General features: G+C 36.8%; 1 protein-coding gene and 1 long non-coding RNA gene across 51 annotated transcripts in view; one reads left to right on the top strand and one right to left on the bottom strand.

The window, feature by feature from the left end:
- Positions 1 to 22,228, top strand: part of EIF4G3 (eukaryotic translation initiation factor 4 gamma 3) — a 346,104-nt gene that overhangs the window by 244,177 nt on the left and 79,699 nt on the right. For 30 of the 50 annotated variants that reach the window (XM_082684539.1, XM_082684529.1, XM_082684570.1 and 27 more), the window contains 5 exons: positions 10,499 to 10,587; positions 15,371 to 15,617; positions 19,317 to 19,450; positions 20,985 to 21,104; positions 21,482 to 21,592. In XM_082684539.1, the coding sequence (XP_082540665.1) occupies positions 10,499 to 10,587; positions 15,371 to 15,617; positions 19,317 to 19,450; positions 20,985 to 21,104; positions 21,482 to 21,592 (701 nt within the window). The remainder of the gene's footprint in view (positions 1 to 10,498; positions 10,588 to 15,370; positions 15,618 to 19,316; positions 19,451 to 20,984; positions 21,105 to 21,481; positions 21,593 to 22,228) is intronic. The other 20 variants (XM_082684545.1, XM_082684527.1, XM_082684525.1 and 17 more) reach the window with 1 other exon arrangement.
- Positions 1,033 to 11,494, bottom strand: LOC309841545. Its single transcript, XR_014299178.1, has 4 exons — positions 11,440 to 11,494; positions 5,802 to 5,863; positions 2,180 to 2,370; positions 1,033 to 1,975 (listed from the first exon to the last, which is right to left on the bottom strand). It is a non-coding gene; the product is annotated as an uncharacterized lncRNA (long non-coding RNA).

Here is a 22,228-nt window from a genome sequence, read left to right as displayed (position 1 = left end):
ATCAAAACTGATTTGTAACTGACATAGCCGTTAGAATTAGCAGACGGAATAATTATTGAGTACAGTTATTATAACTGCATTTCACATGTTCAAAAAGTAGTGACATCCATAACCTAATTGATTAGAGAAACATAATTGATAGAAACAGTAGACAGAAATCAGTAAGTCTATAGAACACTTCAGTAGCACAGTCAACCAACTTGACCTAATTGATACAAAACAAACAACAGACACGTGAGTTCAAATGGCAGATTTACAAAGATCGACCATATTATGACTTATAAACAAGTTTTAATTTCAGAGGATTCAAGTCAAAGCAGGTATGTTCTCTGACCACAATGCATTTAAATTGGAAATCAGTAAGAAAAACATCTCTGGAAAAATCCCCCAAATATTCAGAAACTAAATTACAGATTTCTGTATAACCCAGGGGTAAAAGAGAAAGTAAAAAGGGAAACTATAAAGTGTTTTCAACTGGGTGGAAATAAAACCCAAATCAAAATTTGTGCTTATACTCATTTCCTGTTGCTGCTGTAACAAATGACCACAAACCTGTTGACTGAAAAGAACACAAATTTATTATGTCACATTTTGGGAGGTCAGAAATCCAAAATCAGTTTCATTGGACTAAACTTGAGATAGTAACAAAAATGTGTTTTCTCTGGAGACTCTGCAAGAGAATCTGTTCCCTGGCTTTTTCCATTTTTTAAAGGCTACCTATATTCCTCTTGGTTCTGGCCTTTTCCTCATGTTCATAGCCAGGACCATAACATCTTCATATGTCTCTGATTCTCTTGCTTCCCACCCAATTGTATGGACCCTTTTGATTACATTGGGTCCACTGGATTAATTCAATATAAGACTCTTCCCATCTTAAGATCCCTTAAGTTAATCACATCTGCAAAGTTACTTTTGTCATGTAACCTATTCATAGGGTGCAGGGATTGGGACATGGACATCTTTGGCAGTGCATTGTTCCGTGTATCACAACTGCTAATATAGATATTAGATGGCAGTTTATACCACTAAATGCACATAGTAGGAGAGAAAAATGGTCTCAAATTAATGACCTCAGCCTCCATGTGACGAAGCTATTCAAATAACAAATTATGTAAGGTGAATAAAGCCTGAGATCTAATGTAAAACATGGTGACTATAGTTGATAGTATCATATTGTGTAAGGGAAACTTGCAAAGAAAAAAGAACTTAGATGTTCTTTGCACCCCTCCAAATATATATGTGAGGTGATAGATGTGTTAATGAACTAGGTGAAGGGAATTCCACAGTGTGTGCGTCTATCAGATCACCACAATGTACACTCTAAATGTCTTATTATTGGATTTGTCGGTTTTACCTCAACAAAGCCGAGAGAGGCACCTGGGTGGCTCAGTGGGTTAAAGCCTCTGCCTTCAGCTCAGGTCATGGTCCCAGGGTCCTGGGATTGAGCCCCACATCAGGCTCTCTGCTCTGCAGGGAGCCTGCTTCCTCCTCCCCCACCTACTTGTGATCTCTGTCTGTCAAATAAGTAAATAAAATCTTTAAAAAACAAAAACAAAGCTGAGATATTTTTAAAAGAACAAATTAAACCTAACGGAAATAATAAAGGTAATAGGGAAATTTAAAAAAATAGAAAACAAAAGAATTAGGAAAAAAGACCCATATAATGAAAAAAGCAATTATTGAGAACATTAAAAGGATTAACAAACCAAAATAAAAAAATGTACAAAACTACAGCTTGACTTTTACCTTCACAATATGTAAAGTTAAAGCTGGAAGTAAAAAAGTATGTTTTTTAACTTTACATTTTTACTTTAATTCCAGTTAACATACAGTGTTACATTAGTTTCAGATGTACAACGTAGGGATTCAGCGTAGAAATAAAAAAATTTTAGTTGTGTTACAGATGTATGTCTTTGGTGGAATTCTGTTCTAGTACCCTCATTTTGTTTTCTTTTTTTGGTTCCAGCGTTGGACCCTGAACAGACCAGTTTTACTATTTTACTTTTTTTTAATTTACTATTTTGTATTTATATACTATTTTTTATTTACTCTTTTAACTTAGTTGAAGAAGTCAGAGAAGGGAAGGGAATATGAAGGGTAGGATAATCACCAAGCATTCCTACATTTCAGATAGTAACCCCTGAGAAGATGGCTGGAAAACAATGACAGACTGACTTACTTGGTAGTGTTTCTTTTTGTTGACATCTCTAGGTGACCCATCATTCTTATGTATTTTATCCCAATTGTTAGTTTTCGTCTTCACGTACATCTCCATTGTAAAAACTTAACCTTCTCTCCGCTGGGTTTTTTCCTTGCTGTAGCCCAGTTTCTTAGAAGAATCATCAGATTTTCCTAGGTCCTCATAAGGATCTATGGAAGAAAAAAAGACAGATTAGGATCCCTAGCCTCAAGAAACTTTAAATAAAATTCTTGAATATATTGTAATCAGAATGATTTAATGCCAGCTTCTAGGAATTAAAAACCAGGATCCAAAAAAGGGAAAGAATGTGAAAAAATGATAGGAAAGAGAAGAGATTAGAACTGGGTGTTAAGTGTGGGAATTCTGATTGGAAGTTCCATTATTGGAACATTCTACTCTTTATACACAACCCTGTGACAATGTAAGGAGGCCCTTCCCTTACCAGTAGTGAAGTATCTACTCTTTTTTTTTTTTTTAAGATTTTATTTATTTATTTGACAGAGTTCACAAGTAGGCAGAGAGGCAGGCAGAGAGAGAGAAAGGAGGAAGTAGGCTCCCTGCTAAGCAGAGAGCCGGATGTGGAACTCAATCCCAGGACCCTGGGATCATGACCTGAGCTGAAGGCAGAGGCTTTAACCCATTGAGCCACCCAGGCGCCCTATGAAGTGTCTACTTTTTTTTTTTTTTTTAAGATTTTTTTTTTTTTTAATTTTTTATTGAAGTGTCTACTTTTAATAACTCTTCATAGTGTTGTGTCTCTTCAGTCCAGAGACTCAGACTCTGGACACACTCATCTTAAGTCTTAGAGTTAAGGAGTTCATATTATATTCCAGAAGACTAGAGTGCTAGAAGGGAGACTTTTTATAATTCAGGGTCTCTTTAAAAAATATATATATGTGTGCGTGTGTGTGTGTGTGTGTGTGTGTGTGTGTGTGTGTGTAACTCAGGGTCTCTTATCTGGTGGTTATATGGCCACAAGATCTTTAGCTGATTTGTTAATTTTAGGTACTCCTAGACCATCTCATTCTTGTTACTGGACCGTGGGGAAAAAATTAAAACCTCCTTCCAAGATGGGATTGGGAGGGAGACAAACCATAAGTGACTCTTAATCTCACAAAACAAACTGAGGGTTGCTGGGGGGAGGGGTTTGGGAGAAGGGGGTGGGATTATGGACATTGGGGAGGGTATGTGCTTTGGTGAGTGCTGTGAAGTGTGTAAACCTGGTGATTCACAGACCTGTACCCCTGGGGATAAAAATATATGTTTATAAAAAATTAAAAATTAAAAAAATTAAAAAAATAAAACCTCCTTCCAAACCGGAAAATGCTCTTTACAAATGTAGAAAAGAAAGGAAGTAGTTTTATTGTTGAATAAGCATTAAGTGAGCATCGTATACAACCCACTAATGAGATTACAGACAGGAGGAATCCTCACCCTTTCCTCAAGCCAGGCAAATATAATTCGTTACATACATGTTCTCAAGATGATAATTTGTCCTCATGTAGTAGGACTGTACCAGCACCATTGCTGTTGTATCTAGTTCATCAGGAATTATCTTTGTAATTGGGGTGTACATCTGTTTTAGTCATTTGTCTTTATCCAGAGGAGAAGTTAAACTTCACATTTGTTTATGATAGCAGGTAGTTGCTGAGAGGAGGCTCGGGGATTGCAAGGAGAGAGATGGCTCCCAGGCTCTTAAGAAAAACATTCCTGAATTACAAAGCTGCCAAGAGTCTTTAGCATCTTAAAAAGATTTACACATATATCAGATGGATAGAGGAATGATTTACAATTACAAGCTTTCTCTAGCCAAAGATCCAAGAAAAGGGAAAGTAAAAAAAGGTCTTTTCCCTTTTGGGCACCAGAAAAAAATTGAAATTTTCTTAAATTTGACTTGACTACTGAAGAACTAAGTAATAAGGAAGAAGTGATCTAATAAAGAGAAGCAAGTTTACCAACATGGTATCTTCAGTAAAAGTTGTTTTCAGATTTATATTGCATAGCTAGTGGAATACGTTGGGACTGAAAGTTTGCCTCTCCTATGTAATCACCTCTTTCACATTCCTTTAATCTCTGTGGAATGATGATGCTTCCACTTTTTGGTATAAAGCAAATGCTGTCAAAGAGCTCCATGAGTTCTCCAAGTCCACAGATCAACAAACATGTAAAATTTTAACATCTTTGGTAAGAATAACAGTTGTTTTTTTTTTTTTTTTTTTTAAGATCTTATTTATTTATTTGCCAGAGGGAGAACACACAAGCAGGGGGAGTGGCGGGCAGAGGGATAGGCAGACTCCCTGGTGAGCAAGGAGCCCAGGGTGGGGCTGGATCCCAGGAACCTGGGATCATGAGCTGAGCTGAAGGCAGGCACTTAGATGACTGAGCTACCAACGCATCCTGGAAGAAGATTAACAGTTCTTAATATTTATTTCAGTAATATTTTTATAAAGTGCAGTCCTAAAACCTAGAACAAAACACATCCACTTCAGTCATATAAGATAAAACAAGATTGAAACAATGAGTAAAAATCAGTTTCAAAAGCTTCACTCTTTTATTTCTTCAAATTCAAATTATTTTTATAATTTTTATTATTTATAATAAAATATTTATAATAAAAGAACAGAGGAAAGCCCCCCATTATTCAAATATTATAGTCCTGCATCTTTTTTTTCAGTTAATAATGAGTCTTAACATAAAAGTTTTCTTCATTTCCTTCCAGACTTTACGTAAGTATTTTACATGTTATAAATGTAATGAATTTTTTATTTTGCCTTTTCTCTTAATTAGCCTAATCTGTTTTTAAGCCCTTAGCCAAATCTAACTAGACCAAAGCCAAATCTTTGCTACTTGAAGCAGCTCATAAAAATCTTTGCTGCGACTTGGTCTTGGTCAGTTGCTGCTTCAGCAGAATAATTCCATGTTAAGGTAGACTTCCTACATAGGAAGCTTTTCTTTCTCCCTACTTACTCTTGACAAAAGTGACTTAATAGGGGCGCCTGGGTGTCTCAGTGGGTTAAAGCCTCAGCCTTCCACACAGGTCATGATCCCAGGGTCCTGGGATGGAGCCCTGCATCCTCTCTCCCCTCAGCAGGAATCCTGCTTCCTCCTCTCTCACTGCCTCTCTCTCTGCCTGTTTCTCTGCCTACTTATGATCTCTGTAGGTCAAATAAATAAATGAAATCTTTAAAAAAATATATGTACATCTAGCCCTTTTGTAATTATTTACTGTCTATTTTTTTTATCTTCATGATTTACTTATAAGTACCAACCTGTGAACTTTCTTTTACTCAGTTAATAAAAATGTGGTAGATTGAACATATAGGGATTTTGACTAAGTTGATTTGTTATGACAGTTCGTACTGAAAGAGCAAAACTATGAAGGTTTACATTCTTGTTTGCAGTTTAGTTTAAAAAATAAATAAATAAAACTATATAGTGTACATACACTTGTGCCTTTTAAATGCTGGCAAGAAGTTTGGCCAAAATATTCACAATATCTTTTATAGAACTTTTTTCCAGCTTTATATCTGTCTTAATTTTGTAAGTGTTCCTCAATGGCTGTATCTTACTTTTATGATTAAAAAAAATACATTTGGGGTACCTGGCTGGCTCTTCTGGTAGATCTCTGGGTCATGAGTTCAAGCCCAACATGGGATGTGGACCCTACTTAAAAATTAAGAAAGAGAGGAAGGTTATAAATATTTTTCTTATAAAACCCTGCATGTTGGAAAATATATATAAGGAACTGACCAATTCCATCCTTTAAAACTAAATTTCTACCCTCCAAGCTCTCCCTGTTTGGGGGAATTTTTCTAAGTCTTAAGGTGAATGATAGTCCGTGTATATGTAGGAATTGTGACTGGCAGGACTAGGAGAAAAAAAAAAATACCCTAGATAAAGAAATAGCATTATATTAGTGATAGGAGGCATGTGTCATTCTTGCACTTCCTATACCATTTCTGACATCTCTTAGAGTTAAAAGTTCAAATTAGTAACCAGGACTTAACTACTTGGACTTTCTTTAACTCATACTCCTGCAAAGAATAGACAGTGTACATTCTAGATCATGTTTTTATGACCTAGATAGCTCTTCAGGATGCATTCTGTGTCTGTCTCTTAACTGCTATTGGTTGTTCTTATGTGATCTACCATTTTACATAGTAGTTTTTCTCAGTATTCTAATTACATCAGGCTTCAGGGAAGACTGTGCAAATTACATTGGTTTAATAAAACTCATTCAACTTATGAATCTTCTCTATTAGCCCCCTTTCTCCAAGCCCAGCATTTGCCTCCTGAGTTGCACATAGTTGTTATAGTTGGATAGTTGTTAGCTTTTAATTTGCAAGATTAGCACCTTGACTCCAGTAAAGGCCATATAAAAAGTAAGTGAACAACAAGGGACTCTTTACAGAGATGATTTGTCAGGCCTTTACCAGTTGTCACAAAAATATATTGCATTGTGCTTTCTTTTTTTAAAATGGAGTGTATTTCTAGTTAAAATAGTTTTGATAAAGCACAGTTTTCTGGAGTCTGTATTCTATCTCAGGGGTGAGAGTAGAAAATGGGAACATTTCTAACTCGATGCAGTCTTGACATAAATTCTAAAACCTCTGTCACGGAAAAGACAAAGAATCTTTCTATAACCCAGTCATTGGGGGCGCCTGGGTGGCTCAGTGGGTTGAGGCCTCTGCCTTCAGCTCAGTTCATGATCCCAGGGTCCTGGGATTGAGCCCCGCATCAGGCTCCCTGCTCAGCAGTGAGCCCGCTTCCCCCCTCACTCTCTGACTACCTCTCTGCCTAACTTGTGATCTCTGTCTGTCAAATAAATAAATAAAATCTTAAATAAAAAAAAAATTTAGGGACGCCTGGGTGGCTCAGTTGGTTGGACGACTACCTTCAGCTCAGGTCATGATCCCGGAGTCCTGGGATCGGGTCCCACATCAGGCTCCCAGCTCCATGCGGAGTCTGCTTCTCTCTCTGACCTTCTCCTTGCTCATGCTCTCTCTCACTGTCTCTCTCTCAAATAAATAAATAAAATCTTTTTTTAAAAAATTAAAAAAAAAAAATAAAACCCAGTCATTGGGCTGCCTGAGTGGCTCAGTCGTTAAGCATCTGCCTTCTGCTCAGGTCATGATCCCAGGGTCCTGGGATCGAGCCCCACACTGGGCTCCTTGCTTGGCAGGAAACCTGCTTCTCCCTCTCCCACTTCCCCTGCTTCTTTTCCTTCTCTGACTGTGTCCCTATCAAATAAATAAAATCTTTAAAAAACAAAGAAACAAAAAAACCAATCATTAAACTTGTCTGTGTCCCCAGTATTTTCCTGAATTTAAAGCTTAGTCATTTCCTAACAAGAGCATTCAAGGAAAACATCATTTTCCTGTCAATAATGTAAAATTTGCAAAAGTCTTGAAATCATAGTATTGCTTTTTTGTTTACATTTCCTTATTTTGTATTTTAAAGTCATAGAAATTAAATGTGTTTTTAAGAGTTGAGTTCTTATGAAGGATAGGGGAAGCTACTTTAGGTATCTCTAAATTCAGATAATTAAGAATCTCATACAAAGATGATCACCTGTCCTATGGTGCTTTAATTGAAGACTAGGGGGAAAGAATCCATGTCTTTATTTTGGGAATGTCAGTATTATATCTTTCACATAGAGCTGCTATTATTTTTTTAGTCAACAAAGTTAAGTGTCCACTCTGTGTAACTATGCTTGGCATGGTGTATGATGCCTTGAAGAATATTTTCAATAAAAGAATAACCCAGTCGCAGGCTCCCAGCTCCACAGGGAGTCTGCTTCTCTCTCTGACCTTTTCCTCGCTCATGCTCTCTCTCTCTGTCTCTCTCTCAAATAAATAAATAAAATCTTAAAGAAAAAAAAAAAAAGAATAACCCAGTCAGATCAATTCTTTATAAAGGCCATCCATCAGTATTATATATGATATCTTAAAATAAGAATCAGAAAAAAAAAAAAATAAGAATCAGAGATACTTAGTTAAGAGACCATCTTACGGTAACATTAGTGCGATAATATGGGCCTAATCTAAGGTGTAGGCTTTGGGAATGGACTAGAAAGGAAACAGCAAATCTGAGACAGTGTCTTAAATATAATTGTCTTATTCTAGCTAACTCAGGTTTAATTGTCATAATCTCTCCAGACACTAGGTATGTGTGTATACCTAGTTTTCAGGTTTTCAAAAGATTGCATATTTCCTAAAAGAAGTGTGTCTTTTCTCTCACTTCATTTTTGAATTATTACTTTATTTTTTTAAGGTTTTTTTTTTTTTTTTAATTTATTTGGCAGACAGATCACAAGTAGGCAGAGAGGCAGGCAGAGAGAGAGGGGAAGCAGGCTCCCTGCTGAGCAGAGAGCCCAATGAAGGGCTCCATCCCAGGATCCTAGGATCATGACCTGAGCTGAAGGCAGAGGCTTTAACTCACTGAACCACCCAGGCACCCCTTGAATTATTACTTTAAATCAGAACTTTAAATAGCCACTTAAACAAAGTAACAATTTCTGCTGCATAAGTAGCTTTTTTTAAAGAAAGGTATGTTAAATGTGTTATATTGTCCATGGAAGAAATGGTTTTTGTGGGTTTTTTTTGTTGTTTTTTGTCTTTTGGATTTTTTTTTTTTTATGGTTTTTGGTTGTGGGCATGGTTGATATATCCTTGAAAAATAAAGTTTATTTACATCTTTGATTTTTGTTGTTTAGAGGAAACCAGTCCTGGGTGTATATTCGATAGCAAAGAATCCTCCAGAAAGTGGTCTTCCCATTTTCTATGAATGGAATTTAGAGCTAAATTTATGTATATATGATATAAAATTTAAAATAAAATGTACATGTTTACTAAACTCTCTTAAAAAGGATTCTGCGGTAGAAGAAGAATTAGTCACATTTTGGAGAGATGCACATACAACAGACTGGTTATATAAAATCAGAAGATCCATAAAAAGTGAAGAGACCACTACATGCATACGCACACACATAAACATACATATTCCGTATAAGACTGTGAGAACATAGGAAATTTAAACCTGTGCATGGTTACCACAATCTTAATTCCATACTTTGGGAGAAAAGTTTACTTTGAGTAGATCACCAAAGAATAACAGTGATCTAACGTTTTCTTTTTCATTATGGTCCGTGAGGGGAAGGGGAAAAAAAAATTGAGGTGTGTGTAACAAAGAAGATTTACAATAGTATTTTTTATGATGGTGCAATAATTTTGAGAAGAATGTTAAATATTTCTTTTTCCTTGTTCCGCAGAACAGAGTAAGTGTTCATATTCTGCTGTTCTTCTGAAAAAGAGTAGGTTGTCCAGAGAGATTGGTTGGTTTTGCTTAATGAACTATCTTATATTCCTGTAGGGAAACAGTACAGGGAAACTTTCAGCTTTGTGTTTATTGACTTCTGATGATGTCTGTATTTGTTAAGTGGCTTTCCGTGGGCTCTTCTCCCTACCTATCTGCCCGTCATACCTCACTTCTATCTATTGACTCATGTGTTGACTTCTGTAGACTCCTTTTTATATATTCTATTTGCTATCTGATGTTTAGTCTTTAAATTGCACATCCAAATGTTGAACGCTTTTGTGAAATTTGCAAGCCAAATAAATATTTAAAAATCTTTTTTAGACTTAATTTCCCAAATAGAACTTCTGATCCAATATAATCAGTAAAAATTAGATTGTCTCTTGATTTTCTCCTCAGCGGTGTGGATGATTAGACTGACAGTATTGTCTGAAATGAGAACTAAAGGTTTTAGAAGTGCTGCCTAGCTAGTGAAATCTTAATCAGAGTATTGCTTTGTTGTCGAGAAAGCTTTGAAAAACAGAAGCTGGAATTTGATATGTTTGCGACTTAAAGGAAGCTTAGATATCACCTAATCTCATTCCCCTCTTTATAGTTAAATGTGCAGGTGCCTGAGAAGTGTGACTTGCTTTCGGTCACATAGTTAATTAATAATAGAAGCAGACCCCAAGTCTAGAATTGGCTGGTGGGCCAATTTCTTGTATAGATACTGAATTATGTATCCTAACCATAAAATAGGAAGAACCTAGGACAGTGGTTGGAAGGCTGTATGTGCTGATGTGACCAGTTCGTGCCTAAGACATGTGCTGGTGCAGTCTCTGGGCCACAACCACACAGTTGTTCACTTGATCATTCAGCTGTTTCTTCCATATGGGTGAAGCCCTCTTGTGTTCTGCTAAATTTGAATACAGGTATCATTTTAGACTCGGTATTTCCAAACATGACTTTGCAGTGGGAAGTAATGGCCCTGATCTTGTATTTCAGCTCAGACAGCTGTAACCGCACCAAAGATGTGGAAGAAACCAAAAGATCGGACCCGAACCACTGAAGAGGTGTTAGAGGCAGAAGTGGAGGTAAGGGACAAAGTGTGGGTTTATATCTCTTTTTTGAGATACTGTTTTTCAAACAAAATGTGATATATCGAGCTCAGAGTCTGATTGTTTTGGTCCACCTACAGAATTTTTAAAAGATTTTTGATACCATTTTCAGTTTCATCAGAGTCTTGTCTGTCTTTCCAAATGCGTATTCTAAAATGGCAAAAGTGAGTTACTGCATAATTTTTGGTTAATCTCCCAACCCCCTCAATTGAATTTTTCCTTCTGTTAACAAGATGGAAAAACTACTCTGGTAAACAAAAATAGGTGGGTACTAAGGAAGGCACATATTGCATGGAGCACTGGGTGTGGTGCATGAACAATGGATTTTGGAACACTGAAAAAGAATAAAATTAAATTTAAAAAAATAGAAACAGTTTTTTCAAATACTGAGTAGCAGTGATGGTAGAAATTATCGAGTGCATTTAGAGAAATTCATTTTGCAAATGTCATCTTTTAACTGCATTGCCGTAACGTGACTTTTCACATGTGATTTATCTGTTTGAACTAAACCATGCCAGATTTTGCTGTAGGGTTACAGCATGATAGGAGACCATGTAAGAAAGAAACAAGGGTAGAGTTATCAGTTTTATAGTCTATAATCTCAGTATCCTTAGTGCTATGTCCCGCTATGTACTGAAGCTTACAAATGAGGAGTAATCTAAAAAATCTGTACGTTGCTTTTTTCCTTTTTAAACTCTTAACATCTACTTTATTAAAGTAATTTTTCTTAAATGCATAAAGTGATAACATTAGAATATACAGATTATTTTAAAGTGACTTTAAATACATTTGTTTCAAAAGGCTTTTCTCTCTAGTTATAATTCTTACCCTTTCCAAGCAGTTCACAGTACCCCTTTGTTATTTCCCCCTGTCCTGTCACTAGTTTTACATGATGCCCTACTGATGTCACAGTTAGTCCCATAGCAACCACTAAAATGTTTCATGGAAGTGATTGTAGTGTGGTTATCAGGGGATAAGAATTGGCAGGAAGTTGTAGAGGTGCAAATAGTTGATGCACTTGTCTTGCTGCTGAACAAGAAAATGTTGCTCCTACAGAGAATAAAATACCTTCCAGAGGCAGGGGAATCTCATACATTCCTGGTATGGCTGTAAGAGCTTCATAAACTGGTTTCTCTTTAGATTCCACTATTTTTATTCATTTTCTTCTGTTATACTTCATATTCCTTTCCTAGATTTCTAAGCATTATTGAATATTAAATGGGTAGGCCACCACTACTGCAAATATTCATCCTCTTCTTTAGGTTAGGGGTTGGCCAACATTTCCTGTAACAGTCCAGATAGTAAATAGTTCGAATTTGTAGACTAAATGATCCCTGTCACAATTTCTCAGCTCTGTTGCTGTAGCCCAAACACAGCCATAGACAATGTATAAATGAATGACTGTGACTATATTCCAGTAAAACTTCATTGACAGACATTGAAATTTGAATTGCCTATAATATTCATGTGTCATAAAATATTCTCCTTTGAAATTTTTTCAGTGACCACAAATACAGAAACCATCTTTTCCTTGCACACTGTACAGATATGGGATGAGCCACGTTTGACCCATGAGCCATAATTGGCTAAAGCCCGCTTCAGATTGTTATTCTTCGGACATGAGAACTGTTTTAACTTATTCTGAATCAGTCACTTTTTTCTTTACCTTATAGTTTTAAGGTATAATTAAAAAGAATTTGATTGTTTGCACCCCCCCCCCCCAGAAATCCAATTCCTTGTCTTTCCTGTAGTTGAACATTTATTATAGTAGTTTAGTGCATTATCTTTATTTTCACTGATCCTTAAGCTCTCCTTTTCTTAACAGATTTTTCTCAGCCTTTAAAAGAATGTTTCAGATATTAGCATATTAGGTTATATATTTGGTTGTTATATCATTGCAAATATTTTATCAAATTCTATAAATTATAGCCATGAAGGGTGAGTCATCTTAAAATTGCTGATCAAGGCATCTTAAATATTCTCCTTTGAAATTTTGAGTATCAAGGATATTGGGTGCCTGGGTGGCTCAGTGGGTTAAGCCATTGCCTTCGGCTCAGGTCATGATCTCAGGGTCCTGAGATTGAGTCCCGCATCGGGCTCTCTGCTCAGCGGGGAGCCTGCTTCCTCCTCTCTCTCTCTGCATGCCTCTCTGCCTACTTGTGATCTCTCTCTGTCAAATAAATGAATAAAATCTTTTTTAAAAAATTGTAGGATATTTCATCAGTTATTACCATACATAGTGGTCTGGTCTGACTTTCTGGCACTTTAAAACTCATGAGTTCAATAGGCAGTTCTATCAACTAAATTCACCTTTGACAGTCCAGCCAATAATGTGTTTCCTTTCTTCAGTTATAAGTTCATTTAATAGGGCTTCATCCAGCTAAACAACGCAGCTCATTTGGTGAGTCCCTTGAAAAATATCCTAACAGTGTGCCTCAGAAAGCTCAATGATTTTGTGTTCTCTGAATTATGGTTTGTCATTCATGGAACCAAGTTTCTTCATACTTCTTTTTCCAGTTAGAAATTAACTTTTCCAAGTAATACATTCTCTACTTATATCCAGTAGATTTCCGTTTGCTGATCTTAGGTACAGAGAAGAGGACATAATAAATTTTTTTTCCACTAAAATAACATTTTTCTTCATTTTGTAAGCTCTGAAAAAAGAACTCTCTATAACTGTGTAATGTAGCTATACTGCTCTTTAGTAAGTTTAAGTAACAGTGACAGACTCTCATAACAAATTATTAAAAGATCTTTGTGATGATCTGTACTTAATTAGAGGGTGGCATTGCAAGGTCATTATAAGTTAGACTACAATAGAATATAGAATAAGAAAAAGGAAATTTGTTGATTCGTGATTTAAACTTGGGAGTTCGTTTTTTTCTCAAACTTTAAAAGATGTTCATTCTGTGCCATGTTTCAAAAAGAAATTATTTCAACCTGTATTTTCTTGAAATTTTTATATCTTTCTTTTGATGGTTTCCATACTATGTTTTCCTGTTGGGCGAGTAGAGAAAGCACACATGCACACACAGTGTGGGTGTATGTGTGTCCATGTTTGCATGAACTTTTTGTGTTCATCATGGAAGCAAGTCCTCAAAATCATCTGTTTCTGTAGACATTTTGTTTTTATTTTTTTTTTAAGATTTTATTTATTTATTCGACAGACAGAGATCACAGGTAGGCAGAGAGAGAGAAAGGAGGAAGCAGGCTCCCTGCTGAGCAGAGAGCCCGAAGTGGGGCTCGATCCCAGGACCCTGAGATCATGACCTGAGCCGAAGGCAGAGGCTTGAACCCACTGAGCCACCAAGGCACCCCAGTAGACAGCATTTTAAAATTTTGTCTTTTCCCATGACCTGATGTATGTTAGAAGAAAATTGACTGGTAGTATACCCGTTAATAATATTTCACTTATGTAAGAAAGTAGGATTTTTAACTCTTTAATCTTTTGGAAAAACAGTTTTATGAATCAGTTGGGCATAACCACTTGCTTGTGTATGTGACATTCTTTTATACAATCCTCTGTTGAAAGAATTCAGCAGAGCCTCTATTTTTTCTCTCCTAGCATGAATTTATCTGTTTAGAATGTCTATTTCCTCTGAGTGCTTCTTCCAAAGGCTTGTTTTTTAGAGTGCTTACCCTTCATGGTAAAGAAAGACATAAAGTTCATGAGAACTGCCTCAAGGAATTTTGATAGTTCATATATGGTCCTCAAGAAATTTTTTTTAAAAGATTTTATAGAGAGAGTGCATGTGGAGGGAAGGCCAGAGGGAGAGAGAGAAGAGAATCCCAAGCAGATTCTGCACTGAGCAAGAATTCTGTCACGGGCCTTCATTCCATGACCCTGAGATCATGATCTGAGCCAAAACCAAGGGTCAGGTGGTGGTCAAAAATCATCTGGTGAATAACTTCAATTCTATTTTGCTTTTTAAAAATAGGATGCGTCAGCAGTGCCTTGGTGACACAGTTGAGCATCCCACTCTTGGTTTTGGCTCAGGTTGTGATCTCAGGGTCTTATGATTCAGTCCTGCATCCGGCTTTGTGCCCAGCGCAGGATCTTCTTGAGCTTCTCTGCCTCCGTCCCTGCCACTTGTGTGTTTTCTTGCTCTCTCAAAAATAAATAAAAATAAATCTTCAAAAAATAGAAATAGGATGCACCAGAACCCAGATTTCTCCCTCCGTAGAGGACTACATGCCAAGCACTTTTCTATACATAATTTGAATAAGGTTACAACCACAGAGAATTCCAGGAACCAATAAACAAGGTAGATTTTAATTAACAAGTGTCCTCCTTATAAAATGAGAGATGATCAACTTTGCAGGACCTAGATACTTTATTCATCAAACTCTCCATTTAGCAACAACAGGAACACAAAAAATACCTTCTTATGTTTCTTTTTATATTTGCTGAGCCTTAATGGCAAGGGTAGGAGTGCTTGATTTAGATTTCTGACTAGGACTCTTTCATGTCCAACAAGTGCAAGGATTAACAGTTCTTTCCATTCTAACCTTCGGTACATTTAGATGTCATTAGTCATGTTAAAGCATTTCAGTAGCCATGTGACTTGTCTTCTTTATGCCAAGAGATGAAATGAGAAAAGTGTTTTAAATAAACTTAGCATGCTAGTACCATATGCCGAACACAGACATCCTTTTTTTGAATGATGTTTTTGTTTGCCTTTTGAGGGGATAGGTACAGGTTTTCATGCATATTTACATGGTAAAAATCATGTAACCTCTGTGTTCACTTATGCTTTAGCCTAAAGCTGAAGAGGAGCTTTCAGGTGACAAAGTACTTGAATCTGAACAGGATAAAATGAGCCAAGGGTTTCATCCTGGAAGAGACCCCTCTGACCTAAAAAAAGTAAAAACTGTGGAAGAAAATGGAGAAGAAGCTGAGCCTGTACGTAATGGTGCTGAGAGTATTTCTGAGGGTGAAGGAATAGATGCTAATTCAGGCTCCACTGATAGTTCTGGTGAAGGGGTGACATTCCCATTCAAACCAGGTAAGTGTATCCCTGCCTTCCTGTGCATGTGTTCCCTTCTCACCTTCACTGTTCTAACCTTACAGCAATATTGTCTCTTTGTAGAGAGATATTGGATGGAAGATAAGAGGCTCATCAGAGCATAATATTTACAGAATAGATTAGCAGGCATAAGTTAGTGACTAGCAAATCCAGGGAGTTCTCTGTTGACGGAAGTGATATCTGATGCCGTATTCTGCTTTTACAGGCATTGGAAGAGCAGCTGGCAGAAGATAACGGTCAGTGCTAGGCCAGTGGAATTCAACAAGAGGAATTTAATTTTACTTAGTTTAATTGAAAGGGCTGTTTCAGTGCTCTTTTGTGCTCATCATTTCACAAGCCTTTAACACTTAACCCTTATTACATGTAACACACTGACATTTTTCACTCTATTCTCTTTTTAAAATGTTGGACTGTAGAGGGCCAGCTGGCTCAGTCAGTAAAACAAGTGACTCTTGATCTCAGGGTCATGAGTTCAAGCCCCACGTTGGGCGTGGAGCCTACCTAAAAGGAAGAAATGAAAAAAGAAACAAAAAGAATTTTAAAATGTTGGTTGTAACTCACTGATTTCACAAGAGAAATTTGTTGACAGAAATCACTCTGTGGAACTGAACTACAATCATCAGAAGCAGTGTGACTAGCTTATTAAGCACATGCAGTATGAGACATGCCCTGTGGAGCACATGATGAGCCTTGGAGGCTCTTTCATCTTCAGGCACCATCAAGTCCATTAAAGTCTGTTCCAATCCTATATAAATATGATTGATTTTAAATTTTCAGAGTGATGTGGCATGGACATGTGGGGGAAGATGGTTCATTTGATAGAAAGTTTGGGATAGGTACAACTTTTTTCATAGTCTGCGAAATCTGAGTGACTTCTATGTGAGATTGGATTTGAAAGCAGAATATCAGACATCAAAAATAATCTTAGACAAAAATTATTGATGTACAACCAACATTTTTTAACATGGAGCATAAAAAGTTGTCAGTGCATTACAGAAGCAAGGGCAAATATTGTTTTAAGAAACTTTGATTTCTTTTATTTAAATCTGTATTTGTTCTAAAAAAAACTTTAAAAATTGTATTTGTTCTGAGTCATAGAGTCATTATATTTCTTATTGGGAGTTGTAGTAAGAAATGTTTGAAAGTCATTGATAGATACCTCCACCTTAATAAACTGATCTTTTCACTACCAGTAAACTGCTGCCAATGGGCTTTATGAAATTGTAGGGGTATGTTATAGTAAAATTTTCTTTTAACTTTAGGACTCAGTATACTAAAATTCTAAAGATCTAGGCTTGTATGATATCACGAAGAACTTGTGGCTACCCCAGTCCTTTAGTAGACTGAGACACTATTGTCGTCTATAGGAGTGAGTGTGTGTGTGTGTGATGTGTTTTTGAGTAAGCTTTATGCCTAGCATGAGGCTCAAATGCATGACTCTGAGTCCCGTGCTCTGCTGACTGAGCCAGCCATACGCCCCCTGTCAGTTATATTTTTATCCTTTGGCAAGGAAAAGGTACCCAACCATAGGCCCCAACTATATTGAACAACTAAATTTTGATATACCCTTGCAGTAATTGGAAAATAGCAATTAAAATTTTATTTTTTTTAAGATTTTATTTACTTATTTGGCAGGGAGATAGAGCACAAGTAGCCAGAGTAGCAGGCAGATGGAGAGGGAGAAACAGTCTCTCTCCTTAGTGGGGAACCCAACATGGGTTTGATCCCAAGATCCTGAGAATGTGACCAGAGCCGAAGGCAAATGCTTAACTGACTGAACCACCCAGGCTCCCTGCCAGTTTAAAATTTAGATCCCAGTAAACTGCCTGCCTTTTAATGAATATAAGAAGATAATAAGGATTTGGTTGAAAATATCTACAGTGTTCTCACAGACCATCATGAGTCTATCACCTATATATTAAGAATCACTAACCTAAAAAAGGACCCAAAGAACTATCGTGAAGTGATCTTGGGGCCTGATTTTGATGAGGGTTTGGTTAATTAAAAGAAAAATACTGTGACTTGCTTTCCTTATCCAACAAAATTTTCAGGAAATTCTCCAACTTTATATAATGAGATTAGGATTGTGAGAAATGATAGCTATAACAATAGTCATAGTAGCAAAGTGAGTGCTATGGCAAAAAACTAATTTGAAATTAATATTAAAAATATTATTATTGGTGGGAATAACGATAGTGCCACTGCTATGGAAAACATTATGGGGGTTCCTCAAACAATTAAAAATAGAGACACCATATAACCCTGTAATTCTGCTTTTGGGTATTTACCCAACGAAAACAAAAACAAATTTGAAAAGACATCTGCATCTCTATGTTTATTGCAGCATTATTTACAATAGCCAAGATCTGTAAGCAGCCTCAGTGTCCACTGATAGATGAAAGGATGGTGAAGATGTGTGTATATAGATGTGTGTGTTTTTTTTTTTTTAATTTTATTTATTTATTTGAAAGACGGAGATCACAAGTAGGCAGAGAGGCAGGCAGAGAGAGAGAGAGAGGGAAGCAGGCTTCCTGCGGAGCAGGGAGCCCGATGCGGGGCTCGATCCCAGGACCCTGAGATCATGACCCGAGCCAAAGGCAGCAGCCCAAACCACTGAGCCACCCAGGCGCCCCTATAGATGTGTTTTTGCATGCATGGTGTACCCACACACGGTGGAGATTGCTCAACCATAAAAAAAGAATGAAATCTAGCCATTTCCAACAGCGTGAATGGATCTAGAGGGTATTGTGCTTAGTGAAATAAGTCAGACAGAAAAAAAATCAAATACCATATGATTTCACCAATACATGGAACCTAAAAATCAAAACAAAAACAGAGACAGAACAACCTGTGATTGCCAGAGGATAGGTAGATGTGGGTGGGCAAAAAAAGTAAATGGATTAAGAGGGTCAGACTTTCATTTACAAAATAAATAAGTCACAGGGATGAAAAGTACAGCGTAAGGAATGTATAGTCAGTAATATTGTAATAACTTCATATGGTGACAGGTGGTTAATACACTTACCATGGTAAGTGAGCCTTTTGTAATGTATGCAATTGTCAAGTCACTATCTTGTATATCTGAAACTAATACAATATTTTGAATCAACTATACTTCTAAATAAAAACTAGTTATATAATATATATATATACAATATATATAATAAAAACTATACTACTAAATAAAGTAAACCATGGTGGGGGGGAAAAATTATATATAGCTGGTTAGCCTTTTCAGAATCTAACAGAAGTTATTTGTATTTGTTTTGTATCCTTTTGCCTTTTGTTCCCTCCAAAATAGCATTTCCAAGTGAACAACCGAAGTCTCCTTTTACGTGAAACCAAAGAGTATTATAGATTCCTTATTTCTGAGGTATTTTAAGGCTTGGTAGTTTATCTAATGAGTATTATTACATGTTTCTGGCCAAAGGCTGTCTAATGTGTATATTAAATGGTTTCTGTAGCAATTTCAGATTACAGGCTAATGGTATTCAGAAGAGATCAAGGAACATAAGACAGTTTAAAATTTTTATATGACATTTTTCTGACAGTAGCTCAGTGTTTGCTTTGTATTTTAGTCTCTGACAGGTAAAGTGAATATTGGAATCCAGTTTGAACTCTTAGGCGTTATCCATATAATGACCCTAGAGACTTTTTTGTCTGCATCTCTTTTTCTAGATTCCTGGAAGCCTGCTGACACTGAAGGCAAGAAGCAGTATGACAGGGAGTTTTTGCTGGACTTCCAGTTCATGCCAGCCTGTATACAGAAACCGGAGGGCCTGCCTCCAATCAGTGATGTGGTTCTTGACAAAGTAAGCTGTATGCTCAGAGAAAGCTCTGTCTTTCTACAAGGAACTGGATTCAGTTATCAGTACAGATGTGTGAAGTATGAGTAGTTTTTAGGAATTGTTAGCCTATATGTATTTGAATTAAAATATATAATTTTTAAGTCTTAGAGTTTTCCTACATATTGTTGGATTTGGGGTTTATTGTGGATTACTGGAACTTTGGGGTTTGGTGCATATTTGAGTGGTATTGTTTTAAAATACATTCATTGTCTGCTTATCATTGCTATTGCATAGTGTTGTAAAAAATGTGTGTCTTGCTGGGCTAATACAGCTAAAGGGATATGGAGCTCTTTTGTTCACTGTTCTAGAATTCCATTATGGAGTTAGAATGGCATTGAGGACAGGTCAGATGCCTACAAGTGTATTTGGCAAATCAAACAAGTGGTAATCAGCATAATTTGAATAATGTTATGTCTCAAAATTTCTCTAATAAATACTTATAGTGATTACTTTTCAGTTTTGGCAAATAAGTAGGCATCTTTTCTTTTTACATCTGAGCTTAATAGTGCATATAGGAAATTAGTACAATATTTATTTTGTCTTTATTAAGTTAAAAAGAGTAGAGTCAGATGTGTAGCTGCCCAAGTGATTTTATGTCTCTCAATGATGAACCAGTGATGATGACAGAGCTTAAAATATTTTTGTTTTGAAGAGAAAATATTAGTCCTTTTTGAAGCATAAAGGGTAACTGTCTTTCAGAACGAGATCTACCTCTTTTTGAGATTTCCAGCAGCTTCTTATCCAATCCCTATGTATATTATTCTCCTCTTTAAAGCAACAAGGTTTCTTATTTCTCTTGGTATCTAAGTCTTCTCTTTTGGGCACTTACGGTAGTGCTAATTTGAGACTGTTTAGAGGGTGGGTTTTACATACCCTAAATTGAGTTATCGTCTAGAAGATATTCTTTGTTGTCTCCCTACCTTACTGGTTTTTTACTTCACCCAGTTACTAGTTGATTTCTCCCTGAGCTACTTCACTTTGTTTCGTCTGCCATCACAATACATGCCTATACAAAGCCAGATAGCTCCAATTAACAAGGTGGATTGAGTGAGATTTTTAAAATATCTCCTTTAGAGACTTACTGTTCACTGAGAATATTTGCTTTGCTAACCATAAAACAACAGCACAATTGACATAAATGATAACAGGATTTTTCAAAGCAAGTGCTCTGATGTCCTGGTGAATATCCTGGAAAAAATTCCCTCATTTGTCCCTACTTCATAGGATCTTACAGATTTTCTTCAGCTGTTCTGCTGGTCCTTGAGTGTCTGTTGAGCCAGTCTACTTACTATGTCTAGCCTCTCCTTGGAAATTTTAGGCCTAATCACTCCCAGGAATAAGTCCAGAGATGCTTCCATGGTTCAGATTGGACTTCACTGCTTCAGAAAACCAGTGTTCGTCATTTCAGTTGACATAACTTTTCAGTCTTAAGTTTTTACTTTCTGGGTACTGAGTGTTCTGAAACTTGTGTTAAGCTTTCCTTTGCTTCTTCATGCAGATCAACCAACCCAAATTGCCAATGCGAACTCTGGATCCTCGGATTTTGCCTCGAGGACCAGACTTTACTCCAGCCTTTGCAGATTTTGGAAGGCAAACCCCTGGTGGAAGAGGCGTACCTGTAAGTGCAAGTTCCCTACAACCCAGTTAGTTAGAAATTGTTAGAGACTTCATGACAACTTGTCTAATGGCAAGAGAGCGGCATTTTTTCGTTGATTCCTCTAACCAAGAAGACATAGAAGAGGTGAAGACTGTCTTTTTTTCCAACTAATATTAAAGCAAATAAAGAATACACTGAGTTGTTTTTACCTGAGAGAAACTGGTCTGCATTAATTTGGTCTTGATTTTTTTACATATTTTTTTCAATTGAACTGCAGATGGGTTAAAAATAGAGCTAACCTTAAATAGGATTCCTGCTTTATTTTGAGGTGTCCTGATATAGTTGAGATCTCTGATGACATTCGGCTAATGGTCATCTCTTTGTCTTTGTTTCTACAGATTTGCAAAGTGCAGAGCAGGCATGGATTGCCAATTCTGGAACAGAGCAAAGCCCCAGCTTGTACTCCACTGGCGATGTCGCACCCACCCCTGAAGAGCCTGCCTCTAGGGGTGCGCTGAATCCTTTTTTTTTTTTTTTTTTTTTAACAATAGTCTCTGGTGTTATGATATTTTCTGTTTTGTTTTTCTCACTTACTGTAGGTTGTGAAGTCACTATATGAACACATGACATGTACAAAAGAGTGCAGTGTTGGTATACTGCAGGTTGCACTTACACCCCCATTGGCAGGCTCTTCAGCGGTAGAAGTGACGTCACCAGTGGAGTTATGCTGGGGCACTGCGCTGTGCAAGATGTGGCAGGCTGTGCCTACTCCCTGCTTTGTAGACTTGCAGAAAGCATGGGGGAAGGTTGCCAGTGATGTGAATACCTGTTTTTCCCAAATTGGAGTGGTACAGAGAGCACTTAATTTAAACTTCTGGAGGAGCTTGGAGTTTGATGTACATTTGCAAATCTACTTTATTTTGTTTGTAAAAATACTTTTATTTAAGGTGACACTTTTTATTTTTCCCATCACCTTTTTATTTCTGGAGTGGCAACTTTTGAAACCTGCTTTGGAATAAGACTGTACACATCAGGAAACAAATGTCACTTTGTAGATATTTGAATTATTTGTTGTTTGCCTGCAGCCAAATACTAATTAAAAATACTTCAGTGCCTATAGTGCATTGAAGGCTTTGTAAAACCTA

This window comes from Mustela nivalis, assembly GCF_964662115.1.
Source record: "Mustela nivalis genome assembly, chromosome: 10".
In the NCBI taxonomy this organism is placed as follows: Eukaryota; Metazoa; Chordata; class Mammalia; order Carnivora; family Mustelidae; genus Mustela; species Mustela nivalis.
This window is presented reverse-complemented; position numbering and strand designations above follow the sequence as displayed.